The 27,529-nt window shown below is 42.8% G+C and overlaps 1 protein-coding gene across 11 annotated transcripts in view; it reads left to right on the forward strand.

The window, feature by feature from the left end:
- The window catches only part of Arnt2 (aryl hydrocarbon receptor nuclear translocator 2), a 174,463-nt gene that overhangs the window by 27,780 nt on the left and 119,154 nt on the right, over positions 1-27,529 (forward strand). For 5 of the 11 annotated variants that reach the window (XM_048790153.1, XM_048790155.1, XM_048790154.1 and 2 more), the window contains exons 1-2: positions 12,708-12,847; positions 22,515-22,629. In XM_048790153.1, the coding sequence (XP_048646110.1) occupies positions 12,730-12,847; positions 22,515-22,629 (233 nt within the window). In that variant the 5' untranslated portion in view covers positions 12,708-12,729. Of the gene's footprint in view, positions 1-11,115; positions 11,275-12,707; positions 12,848-22,514; positions 22,630-27,529 lie in introns of those variants that run through there. The other 6 variants (XM_048790160.1, XM_015492967.2, XM_048790158.1 and 3 more) reach the window with 4 other exon arrangements.

Here is a 27,529-nt window from a genome sequence, read left to right on the forward strand (position 1 = left end):
GGGGGGGGGGGGGGTGTGCGCGCACGCACGCGCACACCCCCCCCACACACACACACACATATTGGGGATTAAACCCCAGGGCACTTTACCACTGAATTACATACCCAGCCCTTTTTATTTTTTATTTTGAGGCAGGGTCTCACTAAGTTTTTTAGGGCCTCCCTGGTTGCTGAGGCTGACCTTGAATTTGCAATCCTCCTGTCTGTCTCCCAACTCCTGTGATTATAGGCATGTGTCACCATGCCCAGCTTAGTTTCATCTGGTAATAGGACTAAAACGTTTTCCTGAGTTCTGTGAACTGTTCTAGCAAATTATCAATACTGAGAAGGGGGACTGTGGAAACCTAAATTTTTAACCTGTTGATCAGAGGTAGAGGAGGGTCACTTATGACTGACTGGTGTTGGAAGCAAGATAGTTTTGTGGGACTCTGCATTAACGGGGCAGTGGTGTTAGAACTGAGTCAAAATCTAGGAGATCCAGTGGTATCTGGATAGCAGAGAATTGGTTGCTATAAGGAAAAACCCACTTACATACAGAACCGGCCCAACTAGAGCACACCAGACCTTCTTTCTGGGTCATCAGACACTGTGACTACTCTACTTTCTCAGCAGGACCCCACACTCCTCAGGTATCTCCTCCTTCTCAGTTTTTTTCTCCTGTAGATATTGTGTCCATGGGACATTCCTGTCACCCTGAGCAATATCAACATGCAGACTGTGGATGAACATGCCCATTCTTGAGTTCCCACAGCCATCATCAGGATCTTCCTTTCCTCTTAAAAGGCTTCCTATGTTCACCAGGTCTCCTCTGCAGAATGAGAGCCACTATCCTGGTGCTACCAGGGCTTCCCAGGTCCCCAACTTGATAGGATAGCTATACATTGTGCTTTCCTAGAACACCCTCTGTGCTAGATACAGCATGAATATGTTTGTGTCTTGGAGACCTATGTGGTCTCCCCACTTCCTAGGCCCAACCAGTCTCTAACTCACTTGTTCCCCAGGCATGGCTGGCCAGTTTTTCTTCTAGACTGAAAATTGAAGGTAGGCTGATGGGAAAACAGATCAACTAGGTATCATTTATATGCTCAAACCAGTCAGCTCCCTAACAAGGCTCCTAAGCCAAGTTCCTGCCCATCCTGGAAATTCTTTGGACTTGGCCCTTCTTGGGGTAGCCCAGGGCCAGGGGCACAGTCTCAAAGTGACTGCAGATGCTGTCCAACCTCAGTTTGAGATGTAAATAGTCTCAAGGCCCTAGATCCTGTTTTCTTTAAACTATCTCTCTGTCCAATACTGCCCCCGCCTTGAAAGACTGGAGTCTGCTGATCCTTCAGGGTTCTGTTCTCGTAGTATCTTTTGCTTTAGAGGTGCGGGAAAGTAATTGGAATTGGGAAATACAGAAATGAAGGATCACAATCCCTTATTAATGCCCAGCTCAAATGCAGTAAGGACAGGCCTGTGATGGGCACTGGTATATAAATCCAGCACTGATCTCAGTCTATACCTGCTCTGAATTGGACCTTGCTTGCGGCAGTGCATATTTATAGTGCTGAGTCATAATTTCTCCTCCCCAGACTGGGGTCCCAGGGTTTTCCCACTAGCTGTCAGCCTTCCCATCCTCATGCATATCCTTCACTAGAATTCCCTATCATTGTGTTCCCCTGCATGGGCATCAGTCAGGGGTACTTAGTAGAATTTTTCTTAAGAAAGACCAGCCACATGCTGCCACTGTAAATGCTTGCCTCCAATTTAAAGGCAACAACCAAACCATGACCCCTAAACCCCAGATTTTCTATGGGTGGCCAGCAGCCTTGGGGCTTATAAGCAGCTTGCTTTCAGTCTGCTTTCTATTCTTGTGTGTCCTTCCAGAGGGCCCTGCTGGGAACAACAGAACTGTGGTAGTGGCTGGGTGCAATATTAATTAGTTATTCTTGCATGTGTCCTGGTTATAGCAGCTTCAGGTCTACCCTTTCCTACTCCCACAATTTGGGCCTTCCCACAACCGTATCCCTCTGAGAACCCCACTAACAGTGGGACCTCCAGCCAAAATCCTGGAGATGGCACAGAGGCCAGCCTGGTTTCCTTCTAACCTGTCTTGTCTCCAAGGCCAGGTGTCCTGAGCTTCCCCCCAGAACACCTATTCCAGGAACTTTCTGGATTAGGGGAAAATGGGGGTTGGGGGGAGGAAATGGAAACAGCTTGATTAGCAGCCCTTACAGATCCATCCAGGTTCCTGTCTTTTTTTGTTTGTCCTCCTCATTCCCCCTCACTTGAGTGCTTTTGCCTCAGGACTTATGGCCTTCATGTTTCAAGACCCTGTCTCTGTATCTATCTGGCTATTTCTTCAACCTCTCTGGCAGATGATCCACTCATCTAGTTGCTTCTGCATGTCTCTACAGTCTTCTTTTATTTGTCTCCACTTTTTTCCACATAATGGTCATTAATGATGCTGGTCTATCATGTTTTTCTAGTTGGGTGCTGAGGTTGGGCTTTGTATCTCTGATACTTCCTCAAAAATCATGCAGTGACTGAACACCTTTCTGACATCTGGTGAGGAACACCCAGCAGGAGGTCCAGCAGTTGAAGCAGCTCTCTGAAGTCACTGGGAACTCTGGGGTTGCTGTTTAGGTCCTCACCTCCTTTGTCTCTGGGACAAGCTCAGGTATGTCCACCTCTAGCCCCTCCTTAAATGGCGCTATGTAACTGACCGCAGTTGTAGTGAGTGTTTTACTCCACAGACTCTTTCCTGAAAGCTCAGCATCAAAGTTTTGGGGTCTTTTCTCGGTAGATAAAAATGCAGTGTCTATGTATTAGGGCTCTCTAGAACCAACAGGGTGTGTACATGTATGATTATAAAAGGGGATTTATTAGATTGGCTCACATGATCAAAAGCTGGATACCCCCACATGGCGTCTATAGGGTAGAGAGCCAGAGGAACTAGTAGCGACTCAGTCCAAGAAGCTGGAGCCTCAGGATAAGAGGGACCAAAGATGCAGCCCTGCTCTGAGGCTGAAGGCCTGGAAACTTCCAGGAGAATTGCTGGGGAGAATCCACAGTGGAGTAGTCTGATGCCCTGGGGCCATGGCAGCAATTTATTACACACCTGCTCAGAATGACTTTCTCTATATGCCATTTGTTCTCTCCAGGCCCCTAGCCTATTAGACAGTACCACCCACATTCAGGGCAGGTCTCCTTGCTCACTTTGCTGTCCCACATGCCATTCATCTCTGGAAACACCCTCATTGACATCCATAAATATTCTAGAGCCCGATGCTTAGACCAGCAATTGGCAAAGTATGGCCAGTGGGCTGCATCTGCCCTGCCTCTTGTTTTTATATAGCCCAAGTAGAGAATAATTTTTACATTTTTAAGGGTATAGAGAGAAACACTAAAAGAATATTTTATGACACAGGAAACTTGCATGAAATTCAAATCCCAGTGTTTGTAAATTGGAACAGAGCCTCACTCACTCATTTACGTACTGTCTGTGGCTCTTTTTTGCAGCATAGCTACAGCGGAGTAGTTACTGCAGGGACTTTATGATGCCACAGAGGGAACTTCTGACCCAGTGACAACAGAAATGAAATGTTCTCACTTATGACTTGCAGACCTCACAGGAAAAGTTCTCTGACCTCCAGCTTAGGTGGAGCTCTGGTTCCCTCCCTTCAAGTCTTAGGGTCCCATGCAGAAATTGGGCCATGAGGGACAGGTCTGCTTGGTCTGTAGTACCAGACAGTATAAAAATAATACCTTAACCACTTTGACAAGAAAAGTGATTTTAATGCCTTGCATGTAAACAGTTTTACTATTTTGCATATTTTATATTTGTAGAGTAAGTCACTGTTTAAAATTTAACACAAAATGTTTTTGTTGAATGATGGATGAATATATTCATCAAGGAATATATTCAACAAGGAAGCCACTTTCTTTCATAAAACTTCTTAAGGGGAAATTTTACATCTATGGAAGAATATGTGATTTTCTTAATTTGTTTTGTAAACAAGGGAAATGTTCATATTTTTTTTTCTTTTTAGAAAAGGCATTTAATGGAAAGATTTGTTTACTGAGTGTGCCATTTGTTTTGGTTTTAAAAGATTCTTTGAATGCAGTGTTCTTCTTTTCCTAGTTACAGGGTAACACTGGGTATCTATTTTAAAATGACAAAATTGGGCTGGGGATATAGCTTAGCTGGTAGAGTGCTTGCCTCACCTGCACAAGTCCATGGGTTCAATCCCTAGCACACCACACACACACACACACACACACACACACACAATTGCCTTTCTCCATTATACCTTCCTATGCAGAGTGTACTTTATTGACATTAATTTGCATATAGAATCAAATGATTGCATGGTTACATCTGGAAACTTGAATCCAGAAGCAAAATCCAGAGGGAAAAAAAGAAGAGAGGGACCTTAGGAAGAAAGTATATGTGAAGGTGTGTTTGTGTGTTTATTTGTGCTTTTTATTTGGAGGAGGCCAAGTATTGGTAGAAATCAGAGATATCCAGAGGAGCAAAGATGCAGAAGAGAAAGCAAGCCATGGAGAGGGGGATCAAGAGCAAATTGACAAGTGGGCAGAGGAAGAGAGGGATGCAGGAGAAAGGAGAGGATGCTTGGGGGGAGTGCAGGGGAAGTGGAGTAGCATAGAGGAGGAAAGTAGAACAAGAGGGAGAAGGGAGGGAATATCTGGCTGTAGGATTATAGGGTTTCTCATGAATTTTTCTGAAGTCCTGGTATAGAGCGTGGGTAGGGGGCAGCTGTCCAAGGACAACTCTTTTATATTTTCCAAGCCCTGCTTCTGAGAGACAGCACCTGGATTCTAAACTCCAGGTAAACCACTGGGATTCTCAAGGTCTGCTCACCCACCTCATGACCATTGACAGCTCGACAGCTTTCTACTCTCACTGAAGCCCAGTTTCCAGGTAATTCCTAATCCCTTGATGTATGCAGACAGCTGATTACCTGCATTTCCATCTGCCATCTGACCACACATGCCTTCTGCCCTCCTTCATCCTTCATTTCCCCAGCTATCAGTCTAGAATACCTATTACTGCCTCCATAGGTACCAGTCTCCCTGGGGTTCTCTCTCCCTTCTGAGCTATGGAGACTGCTTGTCTAGAATACCATTTGCTTTATTTTTTGGGGTATCACTGTTCACTGAGCCATGAGTCAGGACATAGTAACTGTCTGAGAAAAAAACATTATCTACTCGTTTCTCACTCTGGAAGCATCAAGGCCAGTGCTGTTGATCTGAGGCTGCTCAGTCTTTTGAATTGGTTTCCTTGCCTCCTGGGATCCCAGGCCCCTCTTTTCTACCTCTTCTACCCCTTATCATCACCACTTCTTCACAGTTCCAACAGCAGCCACTTCTGTGCACATTTCTGACCACAGAACATGTCCCCACATTCCTCTGGCTCAGGGCCTTGTGTGCCCCTCCATCCCATCCATATGGAACAGGCAATGATAGAAATGGGCTCTCTGAGGCCATTACATGGGAGGCCAGTGGGCTCCAGAGATAGCTTTGACACTGCTGTTGGTCTCTTGTCACTGATTTTGTACCTAAGTAATGGAGAACCTCATATGTGCTTATTTGGCCATCACCTGAACTTCAAGTAAAATGTATCCATTCATTAACTCTTGAGAAACAGGTATTTAGTGGCCAGTATATCCCGCTTACAATGCTATGCCCATGCACAGCCATGAACAAATTGTCTTCAGCTGCACAAGAAACCTCCACTTATTCCCTGAAGTCATCCCTGCCCAATTCCATTGCTGTAGAGCATTCCCTTTCCCTCTTTGTCTGAAGACATGGGCTTGGATCTGTGCTTCATCCACCTTGGGCACAGCAGCTTCATTGTGGCCCCAGCTTTTTACTAGGAGGGTAAAAATGTTCTTTTCATATTGCAGGGCATTGACAGGTAAAGTATTCTTGCACAGAAGAACAGTTGGGATCTGGGTGCTTATCAAGGCTTTTGGAAACCCCTTCCATTGGACTACTCAATTTTAAATATGGCAACAAGGAAAGCATGGCCATTATTTAAGGGTGTGGTGATTCCATAAGAAAAATGAATAGACACCACCCCACATCCCCAGGGAACTTATCTTGCCTGGGCAAACAGAGATGCACCCTCAGCAGGTGATAGATGTTGCTGTTGCCACATCCATTCATGTGTCTCCATCACAGTGTCACCTCCTTAGAGTTTGAGTGGAATTCTAGGTGGTTTGGGGAGTCTAAATTAAGCTATGATATTCTCAATTCACCCACATTCCCCAGATTATTAACCATCCAGTGTCCTGGCAAGGACGTTTGCTTCATGATTTATATGGGTACTGGTTACTCCAAAAGACGGAGGCCACTTTCACTGGGGCTGGGCCAACAATCCATCCACATGAAGAGTGGACATGTATCCTGGATTTCCTGGAAGTTTCCTTGTGTGCCTGAGCTTAATGTTTCTGCATGCTCTCTGGCTTAATTTTTGTCCCATTCTCTTTCAGAGGCTCCTTTTTTGGATGATAATTAAGAAGGCCACAGTAACCATGATCCCAGAGTCCTACTTCTCCTCCTTGTCTATTACTTACTAGATAAACAATGTTCACCCACAGCCACCAATTTGTCACCTCCCCAGAGCCTTCTGGACCTGCCACTCACTGTCCCTTCTACTTTGTGTTGGTGACACCTCAGGTCCCATAACTCTATACTTACCAGTGGGTTCACTTTTCACACAGCCACTTATCTTTCTTCCCTGATCTAGTGGGCTTCATCTTTCCTTCCTGTGACATGCAGGGACATGATTGCTCTCTGGAGAAATCATAAGGTGGGAAATAGAGTCACAGGGTTGCTCCCAGGAGGAGGAATCGCAGTCTTCTGGCCACTGCTGTCCCTTGCCCTGATTTTTAAGCTGATGGTAGCATCTCTTCTGTTTTTTTTTTTTTTTTTCCCAGTGTGGGAATTGAACCCAGTGGAGCTGTATCACTGAGCTACATCCCCAACCCATTTTATTTTTTGATTTTGAGACAAGATCTCTCTTGCCTAGGCTGACCTTGAATTTGCCATCTTCTTGCCTCCTCCTCCTCCTGTGCCACCACAGCTGGCTTCCCCCACCTTAACTATCTAATTTCTCTGTATTTCTTTACTAGAGACTCACCTTCAACATCTCTGTAGTCTCATCGCCCCTCACCCCCATCCATACACTTGTCTAGCCTCATTCTCCCATTCTTTAATGCTCCCATTTTTAATGCTCCCATTCTTTAATGCTTCCTGAATATTCCAGATTGTTTACACCATTTCTACTGTTCTAATCAGAAAACACTAAATGCAGTCACACCTGGGCATGGTGATAATGTCACTCCTTCCATTGCCTTGCTGTGAGGGCTCAGGAACCTGCTCAAATCTGGCACCTCTTTGAAACTCAGTAGATATTCCATCTTTGAATCTTTCTCTCTTCCCTCCCGCCATCCCCTGTGGGGTAAGTTTGTCCAGCATACGTACTTGTACAATGTCAGACCTGCTGCTTCCGTGATACTCCCCCAGCTCTGTGCCTTAGTTCCAAGCAGCCTGCCTTGGGGTCCAATGTCTTGGGATGCTATTTACTTTCAGTTACATCATTTCCATTGTTTCCCCATCATGAGAGTATTATATTCTAAGTTTTAAAAACTTAGCAATAAAGGAAAATGAATCATATAATCTTAACATTCAGATACTACCTTTGTTCCCTTTTTAGTGTGTTCACCTCACGTGTGTAGGCACACACACGCTCACACATATACACACACTCAGACATTCTCATACATACTCAAACACACACAGACACACACAACCATTCTCTATATTAAAATATATTAGTTAATTCATTTTGATAACGCTAATGGCAGAGCACCAAAGTCAATGTTTGGCTGTAATTGAGGCAGACACTGAATATTACCATCACTGGATGAAAATCTAACATTTTAACAAAAAAATGGGTATTGTTACTATTTGATTGTAGTTTCTTACCAGGAGTCACACTGTAAAAGTTTGATTTCAGGGTCAGAGACAGTTCTGACTAGGCACTGTCCCTGCTTGATGCTTTTGTGCTCAGTGCACTTCAACTTGTGATACTAAGTAAGTACTCATTTGCAACTGAGTTTGGTGGGAAATAAGATAGGGTGAAGGGTTCTTTTTATTTCCCTAAGATTTTCTTCTTTGCTTTGCTCTGTTTGTTGTCTTAATTATATCTGGGTTGACAATTATTTACATCAGTTGCTACAGTGTGATTCTGAAGTGTTTGCCCCCTTTAAATTTTTGAGGTAGCAAACTTGACAAAGCTGCCTGTTAATTCATTCTTGTAAATATATGAAATGTTCAAATATGACTGTAGCTGGAAAGATTTGTGGTCTAAATAGAAACAAATAAAAAATGTTAAATCTTAAAGGTTGCTTATTGTTATTAAGTCTAGTATACCAAACAATTCCACAAAGATTTGGGTTATTATATACTCTAATAATGTATTTTACTCTGCTTTGTAATATTATTTCTGGTTTGATACACTGTTTTGGTTTAGAAAGGATATGACATCTTTATAAAGGGAGCAAGCTAATGTGTTCTCATATTTGTTTCATTGCCCCATTTCCTTTTATATTTGAATATTTGTTAAAGTTCTTAATAATTATTTTGCACATAAAATTAATGGCTTTCAATTATTGTGCATTTTGCTCTTACAATGATACTTTTATATTTACAAACTATCTGATTGAGAATATAGAAACATACCACCCATATAAGGAGATTTTCAATCCAAGTACATCTAAAATGCATATTTACATTTGAAAGTGAGTATTCAGACATGAACAATAGGTTCAGGTGGCATGCGTTGTTTGTAGTATTGGTGTTTAATACAGTACTTATTGATGTAATGGTGACCTGCATGTCCATGATCATCACTCGTGTGTATATAAATTCAGGGTGCCAGAATGATGTTGAAATAGTCATTTGACTGTTTATTCTTTCAAAGGCAAGGCATTTAGATCTGAAATAGGTCAGTCCATTTTCACTCACTGTGACAAAGTACCTACAATAAACAGCTTAAAGTAGAAAAGGTTTGTTTTGGTTCATGGTTTCAGTCCATGGTCACTTGGCCCTCATGTCTTGAGCCTGTGGCGAGGCAGTATATCATGGTGAGAGGGTGGGGCAGAGGAGGCTGCTTACCTCATGGCAGCTAGGAAGCAAAGAGAGGGCAGGGATAGGGCCCAATATTCCCTTCAAGAGCACACCCCAACTATCTAACTTCCTCTTCATAGGCCCCACTTCCTAAAGGCTCCATCGCTTCCCAATAGTGCCACAGGCTGGTGACTAAACCTTGATGGACATTTCAGATCCAAACGATAACAGAGAAGCTGAGGCCAACTAATAGGTTTTAGGCAAATATGGTGGCTGCAACCAAACTCTGATAGATTTCTGACAAATTAGTTTGCATCAGATTTTGTATCCTGCTCTACTGACTTACCCTTAGCATTTTTTTGTAATCCTATTCTTTTGAAATTGTGATATTTAATGGCTGAGTGGTTCTTATCTCTTTATATATATTCCATAATTTATTAGTTTTTCCATTTTACATCAGACACATTCATTCATTTGTTTTTTGTTCAACTTTAGACTGTATCTGTATGGTCAACATGCATTTGGATTAGTCTTTTTTTTCCCCTTTACCCTTCATATACTTAAATATTGTGAGGAGGCCTTTGCAGTAATCAAAAACTGCCTCTTCCCTTTTATACAGGGGGGGTCTCTCGGGCACTTGAAGATGGTTTTATCTCTCCTTCTCCCTCAAGGGCTCTCATTCAGGCTGGCAATTTTTTCTCATTAGCAGGTTCTCTTCCATAAACATTTGAACCCTTCTCCATCCATTGGCTGTGTCTTTTTGAACCTGGAGCATCTGAGCTCTGAACCCCTTGCACACCCTCCCACCAGCAATCCATCCCTTGTTTTTTCTTCCAGGGCCTCTCCTAATTAACTGGGCCCCTGATTCCTTGGGCTTAGGAATAACTTAGGCCATAACTTTTTCAGAGGCAGTCTGTACCCAGACACCAAGCTCAGGTGTTATGTTCTCTCTTATATATGGCTGATGACCCCTGCTTTCCCCTAATAGTCTGTGGTTGTTAGGGTGTTAGATTTGACTTAAGCATGAGACAGCTCATGGGTGGGTCCCATTGTGGTTATGGTTCTATTCCTCTCATCTCACTGAGTAGGCCATGCTGAATGAATATTGCCTTGTTCCAGAATCATAACCTTGACAATGACCTCCCCATTTTTACTTCCTGCTTCTGGTACCTCTTGCTGGATGTGTGTTGTTCACCATTCTACACAGTCCAGCACAGAGATGCTGGGTCTTCAGCTAGCAGGGTGGCAAAGGAAACTGTACCCTAGTGGGAATATGGTGGTTTCAAAAGGGCACAGTTCAGTGCATGGTGGGACCCAGGGAGCCAGGGCTCTGCCTACACCATCCATCTCAGGGTATCTCTTCTGGGCTGCCTTTGGACTGGTTTCTATTCCCTGTCAAAGCCTACCTGCTGGGAGGGGCTCAGGCCTACAGCCAGGGCTCAGTGTCCAGGATGGAGGCATCTGGAGGAGGTAGGACCTGGCCTGTCCCTCCCTCCCTGGGTCTAGCAGCCATTCCTTTCATAATTATGCTACCTCTGCCCAATTGCAGAGCTACAGGGCCAGCCTGTCTGTGGGATAGGGATGTCTCATAGAGCACCACACAGCTGGTTAAAACCTAGCAAGGATCTGGACGCAGAGTCCCCAGACTCCCAATCTAATGATTTTTCTGCACATTGTGTTACAAAAAAAGAAAAAAAAATCCAATGCCGAGGAGGACCTTTGGGAACTGCCTGCTCTCCCTCTATCCTGAAGTAGAAGGGACCCTCCCTTGCTAGCATTTTAGGAACATCCTTTATGGTCTCTCACTGAATCATTTTGATAACAGTCTAGATATTCCAAATGTATATCTGCTTCAACTGCACAAGAAATCTGAGTAACCAGTTTTTCAGAACCTAAGCAGTTAATGCTAGAAATTTTGCTGCAAATAAATTGATCAGTATGCAAGACAGTTGTCACGGCTGAATCATGGTCCACAGTTAAGGTAAACAGAGCTGTGATGACATCTTCTGAGCAGAATACAAATGCAGCTACATTTCCTCCCAGAGGTTTCTGACATTCCTTCTACACGGATAACAGACTCTCCTAAGAAGGTGTTGGTCACAAGGAAGAAAGATCTTTGTTTAATCCCTCTGAAAAGGTAGGGTTGTGGTATTTGATGTGCTTTCTGTGCAGAGAATTGTTCTAAGAGAGCTGAATATTGAGGAGAGCATTTTTTCTTGGTTAGCTGCCTCTCCTTGCTCCTCTCCCACCCGTGGAAGAACATTGTGATTTTTTCATTTATTGGATGATCATTAAAATAGTATATGTGTTTGTATTATGGAAGGTTGCATGTCATTAATTTTTTTTTCCAATGTGAAGATCAAGGAATATTTCCCTTATTTGGATTCACATGAAATAACAGGCTTAGAACAAAATGTCCTTTTTCATTTCCTCCTCTTCCTTCATCTTAATGCTCTCAAGTTTCACATTTTTCCCCAGGTTTTTCCTGCCTACGTCGTATTATAGAAATTGCTCACAATATGTCTGCATTTGAAATGTAGAATGATCTGTAGCTAGATGCTGCATCACAAGCCAGATATGTTTTCTGTGTTATGGTGAAGCTTGTAAAATCCTTAGCTTGTACTGATTTTAGAATGAGCTCAAAATCTCATTGCAACTTTGTGTAAGAGCAGGCAGTCATTTCCCCCTGTGTGTAATGGAAGACAGCTTCTTGGTGGTATATTTGCGTTTGGGGTTGGACTGCTGTGGGTACAGATGTTTTTATTTGTTCATTTGCCATGATATCCGGATATCAGGTGATATCAGGAACACTGATTAGAGAGCATTAGAAGAGGGTTGCATTTGCAGTAGGGAAATAACTAGATCTGTATGGAGATGCACCTGGGGTAAAAGGCCAGGAAGCAAGCTCCAGTGGCTAAAGGGAACAAGAATGCATAACTCCTCAAGTGAGCTGGCATCTGCTAAGAAATGCAGGAGCAGTCAAAGGAATTCATTTAGGAAAGAACATCTTTTATATTGTGCTTTAGTCCTATAGCATTGTAGCATTTTTGTAGCCTGTTTCCAGGTTAGCACAGTTGTGGCCTCCTCCAGAAAACCTTCTTAGATCTCCCCAGTTATCCTCATAACACAGTTCCTCTCCCACAGCAGGCAGCTCTCTGGACACATGTCTGCCTCACACTGTCTTACATCCGGTCCCTTAGTTTGTGCCTGTTGCACAACCCCTGGCTCAAAACAAGAGCTTTACAAACACTGCCCATTTGCTTACTGCACCCTAGCAAAAGAAAGGAGCATCTGAATAACTACATTTCTAGATGGAGAAATTGAGTCTGATAGGGACGAAGTGAAAACTGGAAACAGACTCCTGATGGGTGTGTGGCACCATGAATAAATGACCCAGGAAGGTGTGAATGTTTGTGTGTGTACCTCACTCCGAAAGTTCCCATGTACAGAGTATGTGTGGCATGGTAGATGTAAATACACGACCAGCCCAACCATATGTTTCTGCCTCCTCTAGAAATTTTTTTGCACTGTGCAGTGTAGGAGGATCAGGTGACCAAGGTTTTTTGGAATTTTCCCTTTTGGGACCCTGAAGATGACACACCACGATTTTGAGGCAGTGACATCATTGCATTCCTTTTTGAGCTCCGCCATCCTGGCCCTGTCTTCCACCTGGGCTGCTGTGCCTGCCTTCATTCACAGGAGAAGAACAGGTATAGTGCCCATGTCATAGGGACCAGTCCCATGCTGGGGAGGAGGGGGCTGATGGAAACAGGCCTCCTTGAGAAGGGATATTTGAGCAGAATGTAAATGACTGAGGAGTGAATAGTGAAGAGATCATTATAGAAGGATTGCACTTGAAATTGGGGAGTAGTTAGATCTGTAGGGAGATGCAGCTTCCTTGCCAGAGGACATAACATATGCAAAGGTCCTGAGTTGAGAGGGAACATGGTATGCTCAATAAACTTACTGGGCAGTGTGGCTAGAGCTGGAGGTGTGGGTAAGAGAGGCAGATAGCAGACTGGCCATACAGGAACTGGTTGATCATGGCAGGGAACTTTGCATTGTGCTAAGAGCAAAGAGAAACCCTTAGAGGACAGAAGGGCTGGGCTTATCCCATCTCGATTCCAAGGGGGAGCTCAATAGGAGGGTCAATGATAGGTGTAGGAAGACTGAGGGTGGGGGTGTTTTATGAGGCAGGCCACAGCAGAACCTAGAAGGTGGAAAGATTATAGAAGGTGAGAATTGATGACTGGGTTTAGGAATCATCAGCAAAGAGACAACATTGATGGCCCATGCCTGAGTGGTCACCCAGGGGAGAACATAGAGAAATAAGACTGTGTATGATGGCTTGGCATCTGGAAGTGGAGCAGCAACTGGCAAATGAAACCTGAAAGGAGGAACACGAGGCCAAAAACATAATGCCTGGATAACCAGGAGGGATGCTCAAAGTGGGACTGAGAGAGCCACAACCCACAGAGAAGGTAGGGGAAGAAGAATGACTATGTGCCTTCACTAGATGTTAGGATGGTGGCTCTCCAGTGATGGGGACCAAGTCTGGAGAAAGAGGAGGCCTGGAGGATAGGCAGTTTTTTGGTGGCATTTTGCTCCTCAAGGTGGGGCAGGATTGCTGTGCCACAATTACAGACTTGCTTGAGCAGTGGAAAATTCCACATCTTTTTCTAAGGTTGATTTGAATTTGATGCAGGGTGGTATTGTCTTAGGATGCACTCAAGTTTCTAGGTGGCACCAGGTGCCCTTCCTTGCCAACTGTGGCAGTACCTCAACTGCACAGGAAAAGTCAAGGCAAGGATCCTGACCCTCGCACTCCATTTAAAGTTGCACCCCTTGCCAGACTCTGCTGGGCCTGCCCACAAGGATGTGGAGTCAAGGGGATTGATGACTGATCCAGAACTTCTGGGTTTCCTGCTGGCACTGGGCAAGACAGCTTCTGAAGGGTGTGTGCACTGTGTCAGGTTCAAGTACTCTCTTCTCTCTCAGGTGAGGCTCTCAGGTGTGAGCTTCCTTGCCAGTGAGAGAAAAAGTTCTGTGTCAGGTGCAGGGAGTGTGTTTTGTGTGGCATATATGTACGTGTCATATATGTGTGGTGTGTGTGTGTGTGTGTGTGTGTGTGTTATTGTGTAGCATGTGTAGTTTATGTGTATGAAGCCCTGAGAAGAAATGTGTGGTGAGGCTCACAGCTCAGCACAGCTGTGCCCCCTGCTGACCACTTCCCTGAGGTGTAGGTGGGCCTGCCAGCTGGCAGAACCTTAGTGAGGCAGCAAGAGGTGGGGAGGGAAAAGGCCCTCATCTCAGGCTGCCCCTTCTTTCAACAGTTGTGGACAGCATCCCCCAAGTGAGTGTTACTAGGCAGAAGAGTCCAGGCTATGTGGCTCACCACTCCACAAATAAATATTCAGAGTCAAATTGGTAGGAAAATAGGTTTTATTCAAAACCAGCTTTGAAGGAAGATAGAAGAAACTGTTTAAAAAATTTTATGTTGGAAGGCTTTGGGGAGAGGGAAAAGCAGGAAATATACATGTGCTGACTGAGTTAGCCTGTGCTAGACGGGCCGGGGTGACCCTTCAGCATGAACAAGTTGCTCTCAGTTTCATAGGGGCCTCCAACGTCATGGGGAACCCACTTCCTGGCACTTCAGGAGCGGTCAGGAGGCCTAAAACAGCTGCTCTCCCTGCACACAGTGCCCCACCATTGCATTTTGTGCACTGCTATGAGATAGAACCAGAAAATCAGAATCACAGAAGTGTTTTAATTCCTCATAATAAGAAAATGGCAAAGTTTTGTTAGCCTCTCTGTGTGTGCACCTTTTTTTAGTGTGTGTGGGGGTACTGGGGATCTAACCACTAAGCAACATCCTTAGCCCTTTTCATGTTTTTTGGGTTTTGTTTTTGTGACAGGATCTCACTAAGTTGCTGAGGGTCTCGCTAAGTGGCTGAGGATGGCCTCAAACTTGCCATACTACTGATATGCCTCAGCCTCCCTGATATATCTGGACATTTAATGTATTTTTATTGATATTGAAGAGTTGTCTTCCAGGAGGGCCATCCTTGTGTACCCAGCTGCAGGATGTGACAGCCACCTGTTGGGGTCTGAGGCATGATTTCCTTGCTATGCAGTGTAGTGGCCAGATTTCCCCTTTTCTTTGTTTCAGAGTGAAATTCAGAGACCCTGGAGCAAATTGACACTATACTTACATGACAACTGTTCACCTGAATGGTTCAGCTTCTCTGCTCCATTTGATACCAGGCCCTGCCTTTGAGACTGCCACCTCTGACCTGGCCAGGGACCTTCTCTGGGTGCAATCCCAGGAGCTTTGCTTGCTTGCACTTGAGTCACAGAAAAAAAAAAAAACTACAGATTTGGGAAACAGGTGATCACTTTCCCAGGGAAAGTGTGTATCCCACTTAGATGGATATGGACACTGACAACAGAGGAGAGAAGCCTCTCCTGATTTTACTTTTGTTTACATTTATTAAGGGTAGCTCCTAAAAATCAACCTTAGAGAAAACATGTAACCTTTAATATAAATTTTAGCCTCATAGATTGCACCTTCCCTTTGGTTTTTCAATATCTAGAACACTGTTTTAGTTATCAACAGGACTTTTGATGAAATGAGACATCTATTCTGTTAGAAATGCCAGGATGCTGTAAGGAATCAAACATGCATTTGGAAGTAGCTCAGCAAGGCAAACTTCGATTCTGCAGAAGGGTGTACTACCAAACTGGCAAGCAAGCACATTTGGGAAACAGTCCACCTGTTTTTATCCCTAATCCAGCACTGCCCCTTGCTCTGATAGGAGGAGCTCAGGTTACAATCTACGTAACTGGCTAATTTAAAACCAGGGACAACAAAGAGAAGGTCTATAGTTAAAATGGCTACAATTGGATCTTACATCCCAAATAAGACTAAATACTACATTCTCAAAATGGACCACCAGACTTTCTATTTCTCACAATTCCTTAAATAAACTAAAAAGTAAGCAGAGGAGCAGATTTCCTTGACATCATAAAGAATCTCTATCTTTCAATCAGCATCTTATTTCAATTAAATTCAAGGACCAAGCAAGACCACCTACTATTGTCTTCACCTCCCAAGGTCACTAATCCTTGCCATAATTGCAATTTTAATTATTGTTGCTTGAGTATTTATTTTTTCCAAATATGTGCTCTTCACACATATTATCCTTAATTTTTAAGCTGTCCCTGCAGGGTACAGATTATGAACATTTTGTAGGGTACAGATTATAACACTTTGCCTTAGAGTGGTCCAGTCACTCAAATACATTAAAATGATTGAGTTGTAATTTGAAACTAGGAATGCTTGACTGAAAAGTCCTTGGGTGTTTCTCTTAGCCCATTATAATTCATTTACTACTGAATGTTATTCTGGACACTATGGCCAACAAAATAAGATTTGAAAAATAAATTGAGGGGCTGGAGTTGTGGCTTAGCGGTAGAGCACTTGGCTAGCATGTGTGAGGCCCTAGGTTCGATCCTAAGCACCACATAAAAATAAAATAAAGATATTGTGTCCAACTACAACTAAAAAATAAATATTAAAAAAATTTTGAAAAAAGAAAAAGAAATTGAGCCTTCAACTATTAAAAAGGAGAAAATATTAATAAAGTATTAATGTTGTCATCAATAGGATTTGAAAGCACAAAATTTAGAAGATTTAGTGAAAAAAAATTATCAGAACAAATAAGGGAATCTGATAAATGGCAGGAAACATGATAATGACCCCAAATTTTCTTTACCAGACATGTAAATTTCAAAAGGACAATACCTAGAACATTGAGGGAGAGGAGGGCAACACCTATGTTAGTTGCTGGTCAAATCAATTACTTCAAGCCTCATAGACTACTAACCAGTTAGAAAATAAGATGGGAAAAGATCATGTTTACTTTAGTAGCAATGATCATAACACACAGCACAACATCGCATATAATGACACAAAATACATAGAAACAAACCAAATGGGGAACTCCAGAAACCTATATGATGAAAGTCAAAAACTTTACTGAGCTGAAAAGGGAATCTTCAGTTAGTTATAGGCATATGTCAATTAGTGGTTAAAAATTCACAATGTTGTAAAAAGGTCAGTGTTCCCTCAATGAATTCCCAGCTCTCGAAAGAGACTTAATTGCAAGGGTGTTAAATTTAATATCTTAATCAAGTTAAGTCAAAATTTAAATGGAAGAATATATTAAAAAGGAGAGCAAAGACTTCTGAGAGTTGGAGTAGTGAAACTTCATCCCTAAGTGTGTTACGAAGTACAGTAGAGGAGCAAGGATGCATAACTAGGTAATTGAGGAGGAAATAGATATGCTAGAGACAGACACTTTCATGTGTAAATAAAATACAGCATAGAGGGAGCATCAACAAAATTTATGGGAAAAAAGGCAGGATTTCTGAATAAATGGGGTTAGGTCAATTGATCTTGTCTTCTTAATTCTACTTCTTAAAGCTTTCTATAGTATTAAAAAGAATCTTTCAACTTGAAAGACAGCAACAGATTGGAAAAAGTATTGTAAAATATTTTCAGAAAATAGGACAAAGTTCCAATTTATTAAAAGAGATTGTACAAAGATAAGAAAGATATTCCAAATCTTAGTAGAGGAATGAGCACAAGATATACAAGTGCAGTTTACAAAAGAAGCAATCAAATTAGAAAGAAACGTTACTCAAGAAATGCCTTATAAGGATATTGGAGGTATGAGCCACCACTTTCAGATATCGTTTGTTTAGCCCCCTTGGCTGGGGTTAAATATGAGCCTCTCCTTTTCAAATCATGTCAGTACATTTGTATATTAAGCTCACTTGCTCTCCTTCTCATATCCCAATGGCTTTATGGCAAATGCCTATCACATGTGAAGACAGTAGTTCTCTCTGAGCACATTATACTCCATGTAAGTAAGTGTAAAATTTCTTCATAGTAGAAACTCCACGTGTCCAGTTGTCAACTTACACATGGAACCTTGCATCAAGCTTGGAAAATATTGGGATGTGCACAGTGCATGAGTCAAAGGCAGGCTGGTGTGGGGCTACTTTCAGGAAGCTGGCTCTTTGGCTGGGCAGATGAGACTTACCACTTACCCACAGGGAGCAGCCAGAGAGCAGAATGAGGTCTAATGTGCCTGCAAGTCACCGAATCTCTCTTTGCCTTGTGTCCCCCTCTATCTAAGAAAGGATTGGATCTTCAGTATTCCCCATCCTTTGCCCTTCAAGTCAGCACTTTGGGGAATTTCACTTTCTGCAACTTGTATTGTTATAGGGCTGGGACCTTCTGGGAAACTGAAGCAGCATAAGGCCCCCTATGTCCCTGATTCTTGGGACCAGGTCAGAAAGATCTTAGACATGTTGCTCAGGGTAGCAGGCATGAGTTCATTAGAAGGAATGGGAAAGGGAAAACAGGGACACTGTCAAGGGAGAGTAAGTCCTCTCAGAGGGGAGAGGGGCGGGGGGGTGTCTCTCCTGCTCTCCAGTATTTTGGGGATCCCAGGGAGGTTTCCAGAGTCCTGCTGAGGTTCTCCTCTTGACTTTTGACTGACGATGACATCAGACTTTCAAATTCCCACTGCCATGACAACTCTAGGTCATTTTGGCCCATGCTGACCAGTTCTAAATAGAACCTCTTCTTACAGGAGGTTAGGGGGAATTATCCTTATCTCTTTGAGTTCTGGGATCTGGTCTGCGTAAGGGTTGCCACTGCCCCCTAACCCCACAGGGTAACTTGTGTTGTTCTTGACTGCACTTTGTGCCTGCATTTCTTCTGCAGACAACAGGTCATTTGCTTAGGAATGTAACATATCTTGTAGACTTAAGCCAGACAGAGTTGCAGGTAAATTGCTTTTTAAAAGTGAAACTGTGTGGGGATCAGCACTGTAGTCCCCATTGATAGAATTATCCCATTAACCTCATTTTCCCACCATTCATGTCTGTCCATCCCCTATTAGTATCACAAAAACAATTGGCATTTTTTGTTTTCCCAAAATAAAAACAAGTGAATGTCCTTTTTGTCGAACTACACATTGCCTGCCAGCCCTGAGCTGGAGGGCAACTGGGACAGAGGAGTCAATGGCTAAGATCCATTCCAATCTAGAATTTCCTTAACTCAAAGGTGGGGTAGCTGGCTTTAACATACTGAAACTAATATCGTGTGAAACATTAACTTGGCAGGTACAAAATTTTTAAAGTTTCCACAAATACAGACATTGATGATATGCTGGATCAAACAGAGTTACATGCAATTCTTTACATAGAATTTCTCAGTGTTTTTAATGGACATTGGTATATCCAGAAAAGAAGTAAATGCACAGCTTTTTGCTAACTCACTGATTTTTTTTTAAAGATTTTTAAAGATTCCTGGAGAATCTTAGGTCTGCTCTTCTGTGGAAATTAGGAAGTGGTGACTTTCATTTTCACCTGCTTGTTCTAGTAGCAATGGGTCTTAATGGACACAGCATGTTTTAACATCCACTTCAGAAGAAAAATAATTTTATATATATATATATATATATACACACATAAATTTCTCATCAGAAGCAGGCAGATGGTAAGGTGGTTAGGTCATCATTGTCACAAACTGTCTCACTGTCACAAACCCAATGCAGTCATTTTTTAAAGGGGAGAGACTTTTACAAAGGGATTTTTCCTTGAATTCTTTTCAACGCATATACTCGTTAAAATCAAAACAAGATTGTAATTGTTCTCAAAGTTTTGTGAACATAGCAGAGTGGCTGAATTAATATTTTGTTTATTAGTATTACAAAATTCTTCTTCAACAGTTTTGTTTTGGTTTGGTTTGGTTTTTGATACTGGGGGGTTAATCCCAGGGATGCTTAACCACTGAGCCATATCCTCAGCCCTTTTTATTTTGAGACAGGGTCTCACTGAGTTGCTTAGGGCCTCGCTCAATCATTGAAGTTGGCTTGGAACTTGTGATCCTCCCCCCGGTGCTACTCGAGTCACTGGGATTACTAGTGTGCCCCACTGCATCCTGCACCTTTCACTTTTGAGTGAAAGACTGGGGGTGCAGCTCAGTGGTGAGCACTTGCCTAGGTTTGATCCCAGGACTGGAGAAAAAAAAGAAAGAAAGAAAAAAGAGATTTGAGTGTTTGAGTGGAATAGTTCAAGTTGACCTTCAAATGTGTTTATTAAACACAATGTCTTTGGACCTGACTGTGAGGCCACTGTCATGTGACTCCCTGTTTCTGCTGGAAGGAGACAGCAATAACTACACCAAATGTCCACTTTCAACATACTGGACATTCCTTCTCTACTAATAGTGGCCCAAGTTCCTGCTGTTATCTTGAAATGTTTTATTGAAATATATTTTTATAGACTGTTGCTTCCCTTCTATCCCCAGTAAGAATCAAGCTAAGAAAAGTGAACACTGTGGAAGTTATTCCCAAGAACAATGAGCAGAATCAGAGAAGCTGCTTAAAGTGTTTATCTTGTCATGGAATGATCTGAGAAAAGGGTTGCCTAAATTTAGGAATTCTCTAGAAATTAGGAAGGAGAATCTTCAAAATCAAGAAAGCTCACCATGGTTCCAAGAAGCTTGCAGAGTGTCTGGCTTATGAGAAATGAATGTTAACCTGTACAGGACAGGTACCCTTTTTCAGTGTCCATTATTCATATTTTTTAATATTTTTCCCACCAAGGCCTGGCTCAGGAGAGCCAGGGCACATCATCCTGGTGCCATTACTGGCTCATTGTGCAGTGTGACATGATTCTTTTAATGCCCCATGCACAAAGCGGCCAGGCAGGGCTCCCACACTTGGGAGTTCTGAGTCCAGACTGAGGGTGGGGACCAGCCTTTCTGCTTGAGCACGATCTCCAAGGCAAGGGTTAGAGAGCATCAGCAGTTGCTGTGGCAGGATACTGACTTTCAGGGAGTTTGCCCCATCAAGGGGGCCAGTCATTGGTACCAGCTGCAGCCCCCTCCCCTCAGGCTCCACGCTGTCTGGATTCCTAGACATCATACCTCCTATCTCTAGGTGACCAGGAGACTCTTATGAAAGCAGCTAAGCTGCACCAATTCTTTATTTAAATTTTTTTGGGGGGTACTGAACCCAGTGATGCTTTACCATTGAGCTATATCTTCAGCCCTTTTAATTTTTTACTTTGAAACAGGTTTTGTTAAGTTATTGAGGGTCTTACTAAGTTGCTGAGGCTGGCCTTGAACTTACTATCTTCTTATCTCAATCTCCTGAGTTGTTTGGATTACAGGTGTGTGCCAGCTTCATAAAATTATTATTATTATTATTATTATTATTATTATTAGTTTTAATTAGTTACACATGACAGTACAGTGATCTTGACATATCATACATTTGAATCAAATGGGGTATAATTACTCCTTTTTCTGAGTGTACAGGTTGCTGAATCACATTGGTCGTACAGTCACGTATATACATACAGCAATAGCAGTGTCTATGTTATACTGCTGTCCTTCCTGTCCCCCCTCCCCTCCCCTCCCCTCACTTCTCTCTGCCCAATCTAATGTGATACACTTCTTTTTTTTTTTCCCTCACATGGTCACACATATAATCTGTATAACGATGAGGGTCTCCTTCCATCTTCTGTGCAACTCCCCTTCTCTCTCCCTTTCCCTCCCACCTCTTTTTCCTATCTAGAGGTAATTTTCTTCTCATGCTCTTCCTCCCTACCCCATTTTGAGTCACCTGCCTTACGGAGAAGACATTCAGCATTTGTTTTTTTGGGATTGGCTAACTTCACTTAGCATAATCTGCTCTAATGCCATCCATTTCCCTACAAATGTTATGATCTTGTTACTTTTTAGTGCTGAGTAATATTCCATTATGTATAAATGCCACATTTTTTTTTATCCATTCATCCATTGAAGGACATCTAGGTTGGCTCCACAGTCTAGCTATGTGAATTGTGCTGCTATAAACATTGATGTGGCTGTGTCCCTGTAGTATGCCGTTTTTAGGTCTTTTGAGTGTAGTCTGTGAAGAGGAATAGCTGGGTCAAATGGTGGTTCCATTCCCAGTTTTCCAAGGAATCTCCATACTGCTTTCCAAATTGGCTGCACCAATTTGCAGTCCCACCAGCAGTGTATGAGTGTACCTTTTTTCCCGCATCCTCGCCAGCACTTGTATGACTGATTCAAGTACTGTTTGCGAGTACAGCCCAGGGGGAAAGGGCAGAACCCAGATAGGGAGGAAGGACTCACTGAGTCACATAAGTTGTGATGGGTAGAGTGACTGCAGCACCCGGATCCTGAACTGTCTTCCAGATGGTACTGCTGGGAATTTGCGGCAGCTTTTCTTGCTTGATACGGGGTTTTCCTGGAGTTGACAAAAACCTCTTGTCTTTGCTGAATTTTAGAAATGGCTTCAGACATACCTGGATCGGTGACATTGCCTGTTGCCCCAATGGCGGCCACTGGACAGGTGAGGATGGCAGGGGCCATGCCTGCCCGTGGAGGAAAGCGGCGTTCTGGGTAAGCAGCCTCCGCATTTCCAGGAATTGGACATAATAAATGTTGAGCAATGATCTTGACCTGTTGGGAAAGTATTGTTTTTTCCCCTCCTGTAGAATAAGAACTCAGCAGCTCACATCCTGTTTAGATTTTGCAAGATTCCTAAATATGCACATGATTTGCTTCTAAGTGTTTTGGGCCTTGGCACCCAGCTGGAGACTTCTGTTTGCTTATCCTTGTGGTGGGAATGTGCTTAGTGACCCTGCTTGTGACTTCTTCAGGCAAGGAGGCTTGCTCTTCACCACCACAAGTTCCCCCCCTGCCCCACAAGCTCTGAGGCCAGATTTGTTAGCTGAGTTCCAGGCCCTATGGGCTGCAAAGTATCACCCTGGAGCCCTCCATCATTTTCTCTGGCTGCCCATCTTTTGTGGGCAATGTACAGAATTCCTTTCAGAATAACTGGCTAAAGTCTGTGTCTGAAGTCCAGACAGCTTGAATCACATACTATTACTGGCTAATAAAGTTGAGAACAATAATAGTGCTATTAACTATGCCAGTTCTGAGAGAGACAGAAAGACCAGCACTTTTGAGCAGATAGGATCAAAACTGCAACTATTCATACTGAATTAGAGCAAACAACCAACCACAACTCTAAGAAAAAACATTACTGACATTTCAGACTCAGTTATCACTTAACCCCTTTCCAGCACCAAATCTATTTTATTTTCAGTGAAATATTAGACCAACAAGGTTTCTCACAAAGTCAAAGCAACTTTTACTTTTAATGCAACTTCTGGTTTTAATTATTTACACATAACAATAACCTTGACATATCATACATTTGAATCAGATGGGATATAATTTAATTCTGAGAGTTTGCTTTAAACCATTGTGATTCTTAAAGGGGACAGAGACAAGAGATAGATGTGTATTAGCATCTGGGATTGAGTGGGCCTAAGAAGAATAAGATATTCAGCTCTATAATTTCAGAATGTAAAATAGACTATGGTGTGTGTGGTATAGTCTGAAGGTGGGGCCTGAGATTTTCATGATTGTTAAGAAGGTTTAAAGGACTAAGAACTGGAACTCAGAGCTTAGGCTACCTTCACCTTGCTTTAGCATGCTCACTTTTGGTGCTGATGTAGCCAGTTTTGCATTTTCAGTTTCGTTATTTTGGCAGAGGGACTTGCAGAGCTGGGATGAGAAATGTTGGTGCCCCTAGGCAAAACTCCTCAGATCAGCTCTGTAATAAATGATGTGGCTTGCCTCCGGGGCTCACTGCAAAGCAACCTTCCTATTTTAACCAGCCATTCTTGCTAACAAGGTGCTAAGCTCAGCAAAGTCTGGGTTGCTAAAAGAATGTGCATGTTTGGTATCAGTATATAGATCATATAAATTTATTTTTTTAGTGGTTGACAGACATTTATTTATTTTTAATTTATTTATATGCAGTGCTGAGAATCAAATGCAGTGCCTCACACATTTCAGGCAAGTGTGCTACTGCTGAGCCACAAACACAGCCCCAATTATATAGATTTTTAATTGATTTTTTAAAAACACCAGGTCTTATAAAAATTATTTTAAATGTTTATGTGCTCTAACTGCATTCTATAGAAAAAGCTTTATCCATCACCCAAGTCCTTTTTTAGAAAAGGCTAGCTCAGGAGTCTGTTGAAGGAAGTAGGCCAGGTCAGGCCCAAGTCTAGGCAAAGATGCTCTGATGCAACCCAATATTTTCAGGACTAAGAGCCCTCTCTGTGCTTGAGGGTGGGAGGGTGTCTTTGAGCCTCCCTCTGCTGGGACTTTCTGCCGGCTCCTTCAGGGACTGGGCTGAAATAAGCCAAGGCTGTGTTCCCCCTGGGCCTCCACGTTCCTGACCTGAGTCCAGCATCCCTACCCTGATCTCTGGTTGTTCCCTGGGCTAATGATTTGACCAGGGACTCAGTCCCATTTTTAAAGAATTCCTCAGAGCTGTCCCTTTTCCTTCTGGGTCTCTCTCTCCTTCTCTCTTAGGTGCATGTGTACTCACACACACACACACACACACCATCAAGAGAAGAATCAAGAGTCTGCAGAGGATGGGAGCACCTGCTGATACCACATCCAGTGGCAAGGAGGGGGCAAAGCCCCTTAAAGGCAACTTAACCTTCCCCTAGAGCCTGTCCAATATTGTCCTCATTTTTAGGGTCCTTCTTCCTCCCCATCAGATAGAAAGAGTAAGCAAATGAAGATTCATTCCATTTGCTAAGCCTCCATGATTTAGTGATTTATCCTGTGTTTTAGCAAAGGAACCTCCATTTTTATAGAGCTGTTTCCATAGTAATTCTTGCATCTGACATTTTTATACATGTTTTGTTGAAATTCTGTAATTGAAGCCACGATGGCTCTGGAAGCTTTGATAACAGTCCCTTCAGCCAAACCCACTTATTAGCTCAGTGCATAGGAGATCCAGGTAGAAGCCACATTCATCAAAAAGCAGATGACACCACAGTGGGGCTCTGCTTTAAGGTCCACATTTGTTGCTGCTTTCCCTGAGATTGTGGAACACACTTGGAGAGGTACAGGGAGAGAGGGAGAAGAAGAAAGAGAAATGGAGGTGATGGGAGAGATCCTTATAAGATCTCCCACTCTGACCTGATTACTCTGGTTGAAAGAAATGTCCCAAATTTTCAGGAGAATCACCCAGCCCACTATATCTCAGGCTTTCAGCCAAGTGGAACTCATGGCTTGAGGGTTATGGATCTTCCTGGCTGCATGATTGGGCCAGCACTGTGGGTCCTTCCTGGATGAACTTTCTTCTGCTTCCCTGACAGCCCTGCATAGGAAGTGTCCCAGCAGGCTGGATGCTGTCCTGGCAGTTAGGACACAAAGTGAAGTTTCAGAAATTTCAGATTCCTTCTAGTGTGGTTGCACATTAGTGGGAGAGATGAGCTGAAATTGGTTACCTGAAATGAATTTCTGCAGTGACCTCCCTGATCTCAGAGAGGGTGGCCAGGAGCAGGGACTTCAGCAGAGCAGAGGCAGTGTTTCTAATATTAGGGAGAGCAGCCATGATTGGGGAGGGTCTGTGCCTATGCCCAGGCTAGACATTGATGGGGATGGAGTGTGGAAGTTGAGGGCAGAGACATATCAGTCCTGTCTCTCTGTGTTGGAGTCCAGTTCTGGGCTTCTAAAATATCAACACTGAAGGAAAATTATTCATATTGCATCCAGCCAATATACCAGGGTCTCCTGACATAACCCCATGAGCTATGAAAATGTGTTCAAATTAAAGGCATGTTTACATAGTGCTATGTTTATAAGTGCATGTTTATAAGTGCTAACCAAGTTGTGTCACTTGGTTAGCACTTATAAACCAGCATTGCTGTTGTAGAGTGTTTCCTAGCACCTGTCTATAGCAGGATCTTTGGGCTGGCCCAGGACGCTCCTTTGCTACTGCTGTTGAAGCACTCCTGTTGACATGACCTTTTATCTTTCTCATTAGAGCATAAGTGAATTCTATTTGATGACTCATATTGGATGATGCATTATTATTATACAGCCCCAGTTAGGGAGGGAGATTCACATCACTCCCTCCTAACTAATGGCATATTCAGAAGTGATATCCTGGCTTGTTATGGAGATAAAAATTTAGGCTCCTTGACAGGGAAGTGAAGACAGGTACATTTTCAGCTCACCTTTTGAATACTCATATCATCCACTCATTGTGTTGAACTCTTTAAAGTGAATACAATAGGGCTTAAAAGTAATATTTTGATTTCTCTTTTTTATTATACAGATGCTTCAGTATAATAGAGAGGCATAAAAGACATAAAACAAAGGATGATTTTACTTAGGCTTTTTATAGCAGAAGAAATAAGTGTAGTTTATTGTAGTCATATTTAAAGTAGAGAATTGGAAATGGTGACAGAAGATACCAGCAAGTGTTGCTCTGAGAGACCCTTTGTGTCCTTAGGATGGTTGCAATTTTTTGTCTGTGTTGCCGATAAGCAGGTAATACTGTTTCAGGTAGAGTGAATTTTCCTGAGAATTTGAATAATCATATGGGTCTGAATTTATCTCTGTGTTGGATCTCCGTCTTTACACTTTTCTAAATTCCTAAATCTGATTGCTGCACACTGTGATTGCATACATGCACAGGTAGGAGGCACAGTTTCTTGGTTTCTAATTTTTCGTAGGCAAATCCTGCTTCCCAAGTTCCCAGTGGACTTCAGAAAACTCCAGGGCCCAGATCAGGGCCATTCCATTTTGTTTTCCTTGTTCTTTTTCTTTCTTTTCTATGTTTTTCTTGTTGTTTTGCTCTTTTTTTTTTTTCTTAATTTGGTACTGGGTTTGAACCCAGGGATTATTTTCTACTCAGCTCCATTCCCAGCTCTTTTTAATATTTATTTTGAGACAGGGTCTCCTTATGTGCCCAGTCTGGTCTCGAACTTGCAGTCTTCCTTACTCAGCCCCCTGAGTCACTGGGGTTACAAGTATGCACCACTGTGCCCTCCTAGGTCCATCTCTTTCTTTCTTATCCCTTCTGCTTGATTGAGCCCCAGCCAGCTTGGCCAAGCTGGGACCCACACAGTTCACTTGCCATGTCTGCTTCATGGAAGATCAAGAAAAGAATAGGACTGTCTTTGCTAAAATGAGGTGACTGGTCATCCTCATTGTCCCAGAACTCTTTCAGTTTTATCATTAAATCTGAATCCCATAAATTCCTGGAAAATCAAAACATTTGATCACCCTAAATATCCCAAAGATCTGTAGCCTGAGGAGGGAGGACTGCCAAATACATTGCATTATGCAGAGCCTGAAGATCACATTCATATCAACTTAAGCCAAAAGGAATTTTAAAGATAACTTGAGGTTTTATTAAATACTTACATGAGTTCTTTAGAATTTTGAAAGTGCTACTTTCCACCACCCACCCACC

This window comes from Marmota marmota, unplaced genomic scaffold (genome assembly GCF_001458135.2).
Source record: "Marmota marmota marmota unplaced genomic scaffold, marMar, whole genome shotgun sequence".
Classification (NCBI taxonomy): Eukaryota; Metazoa; Chordata; class Mammalia; order Rodentia; family Sciuridae; genus Marmota; species Marmota marmota.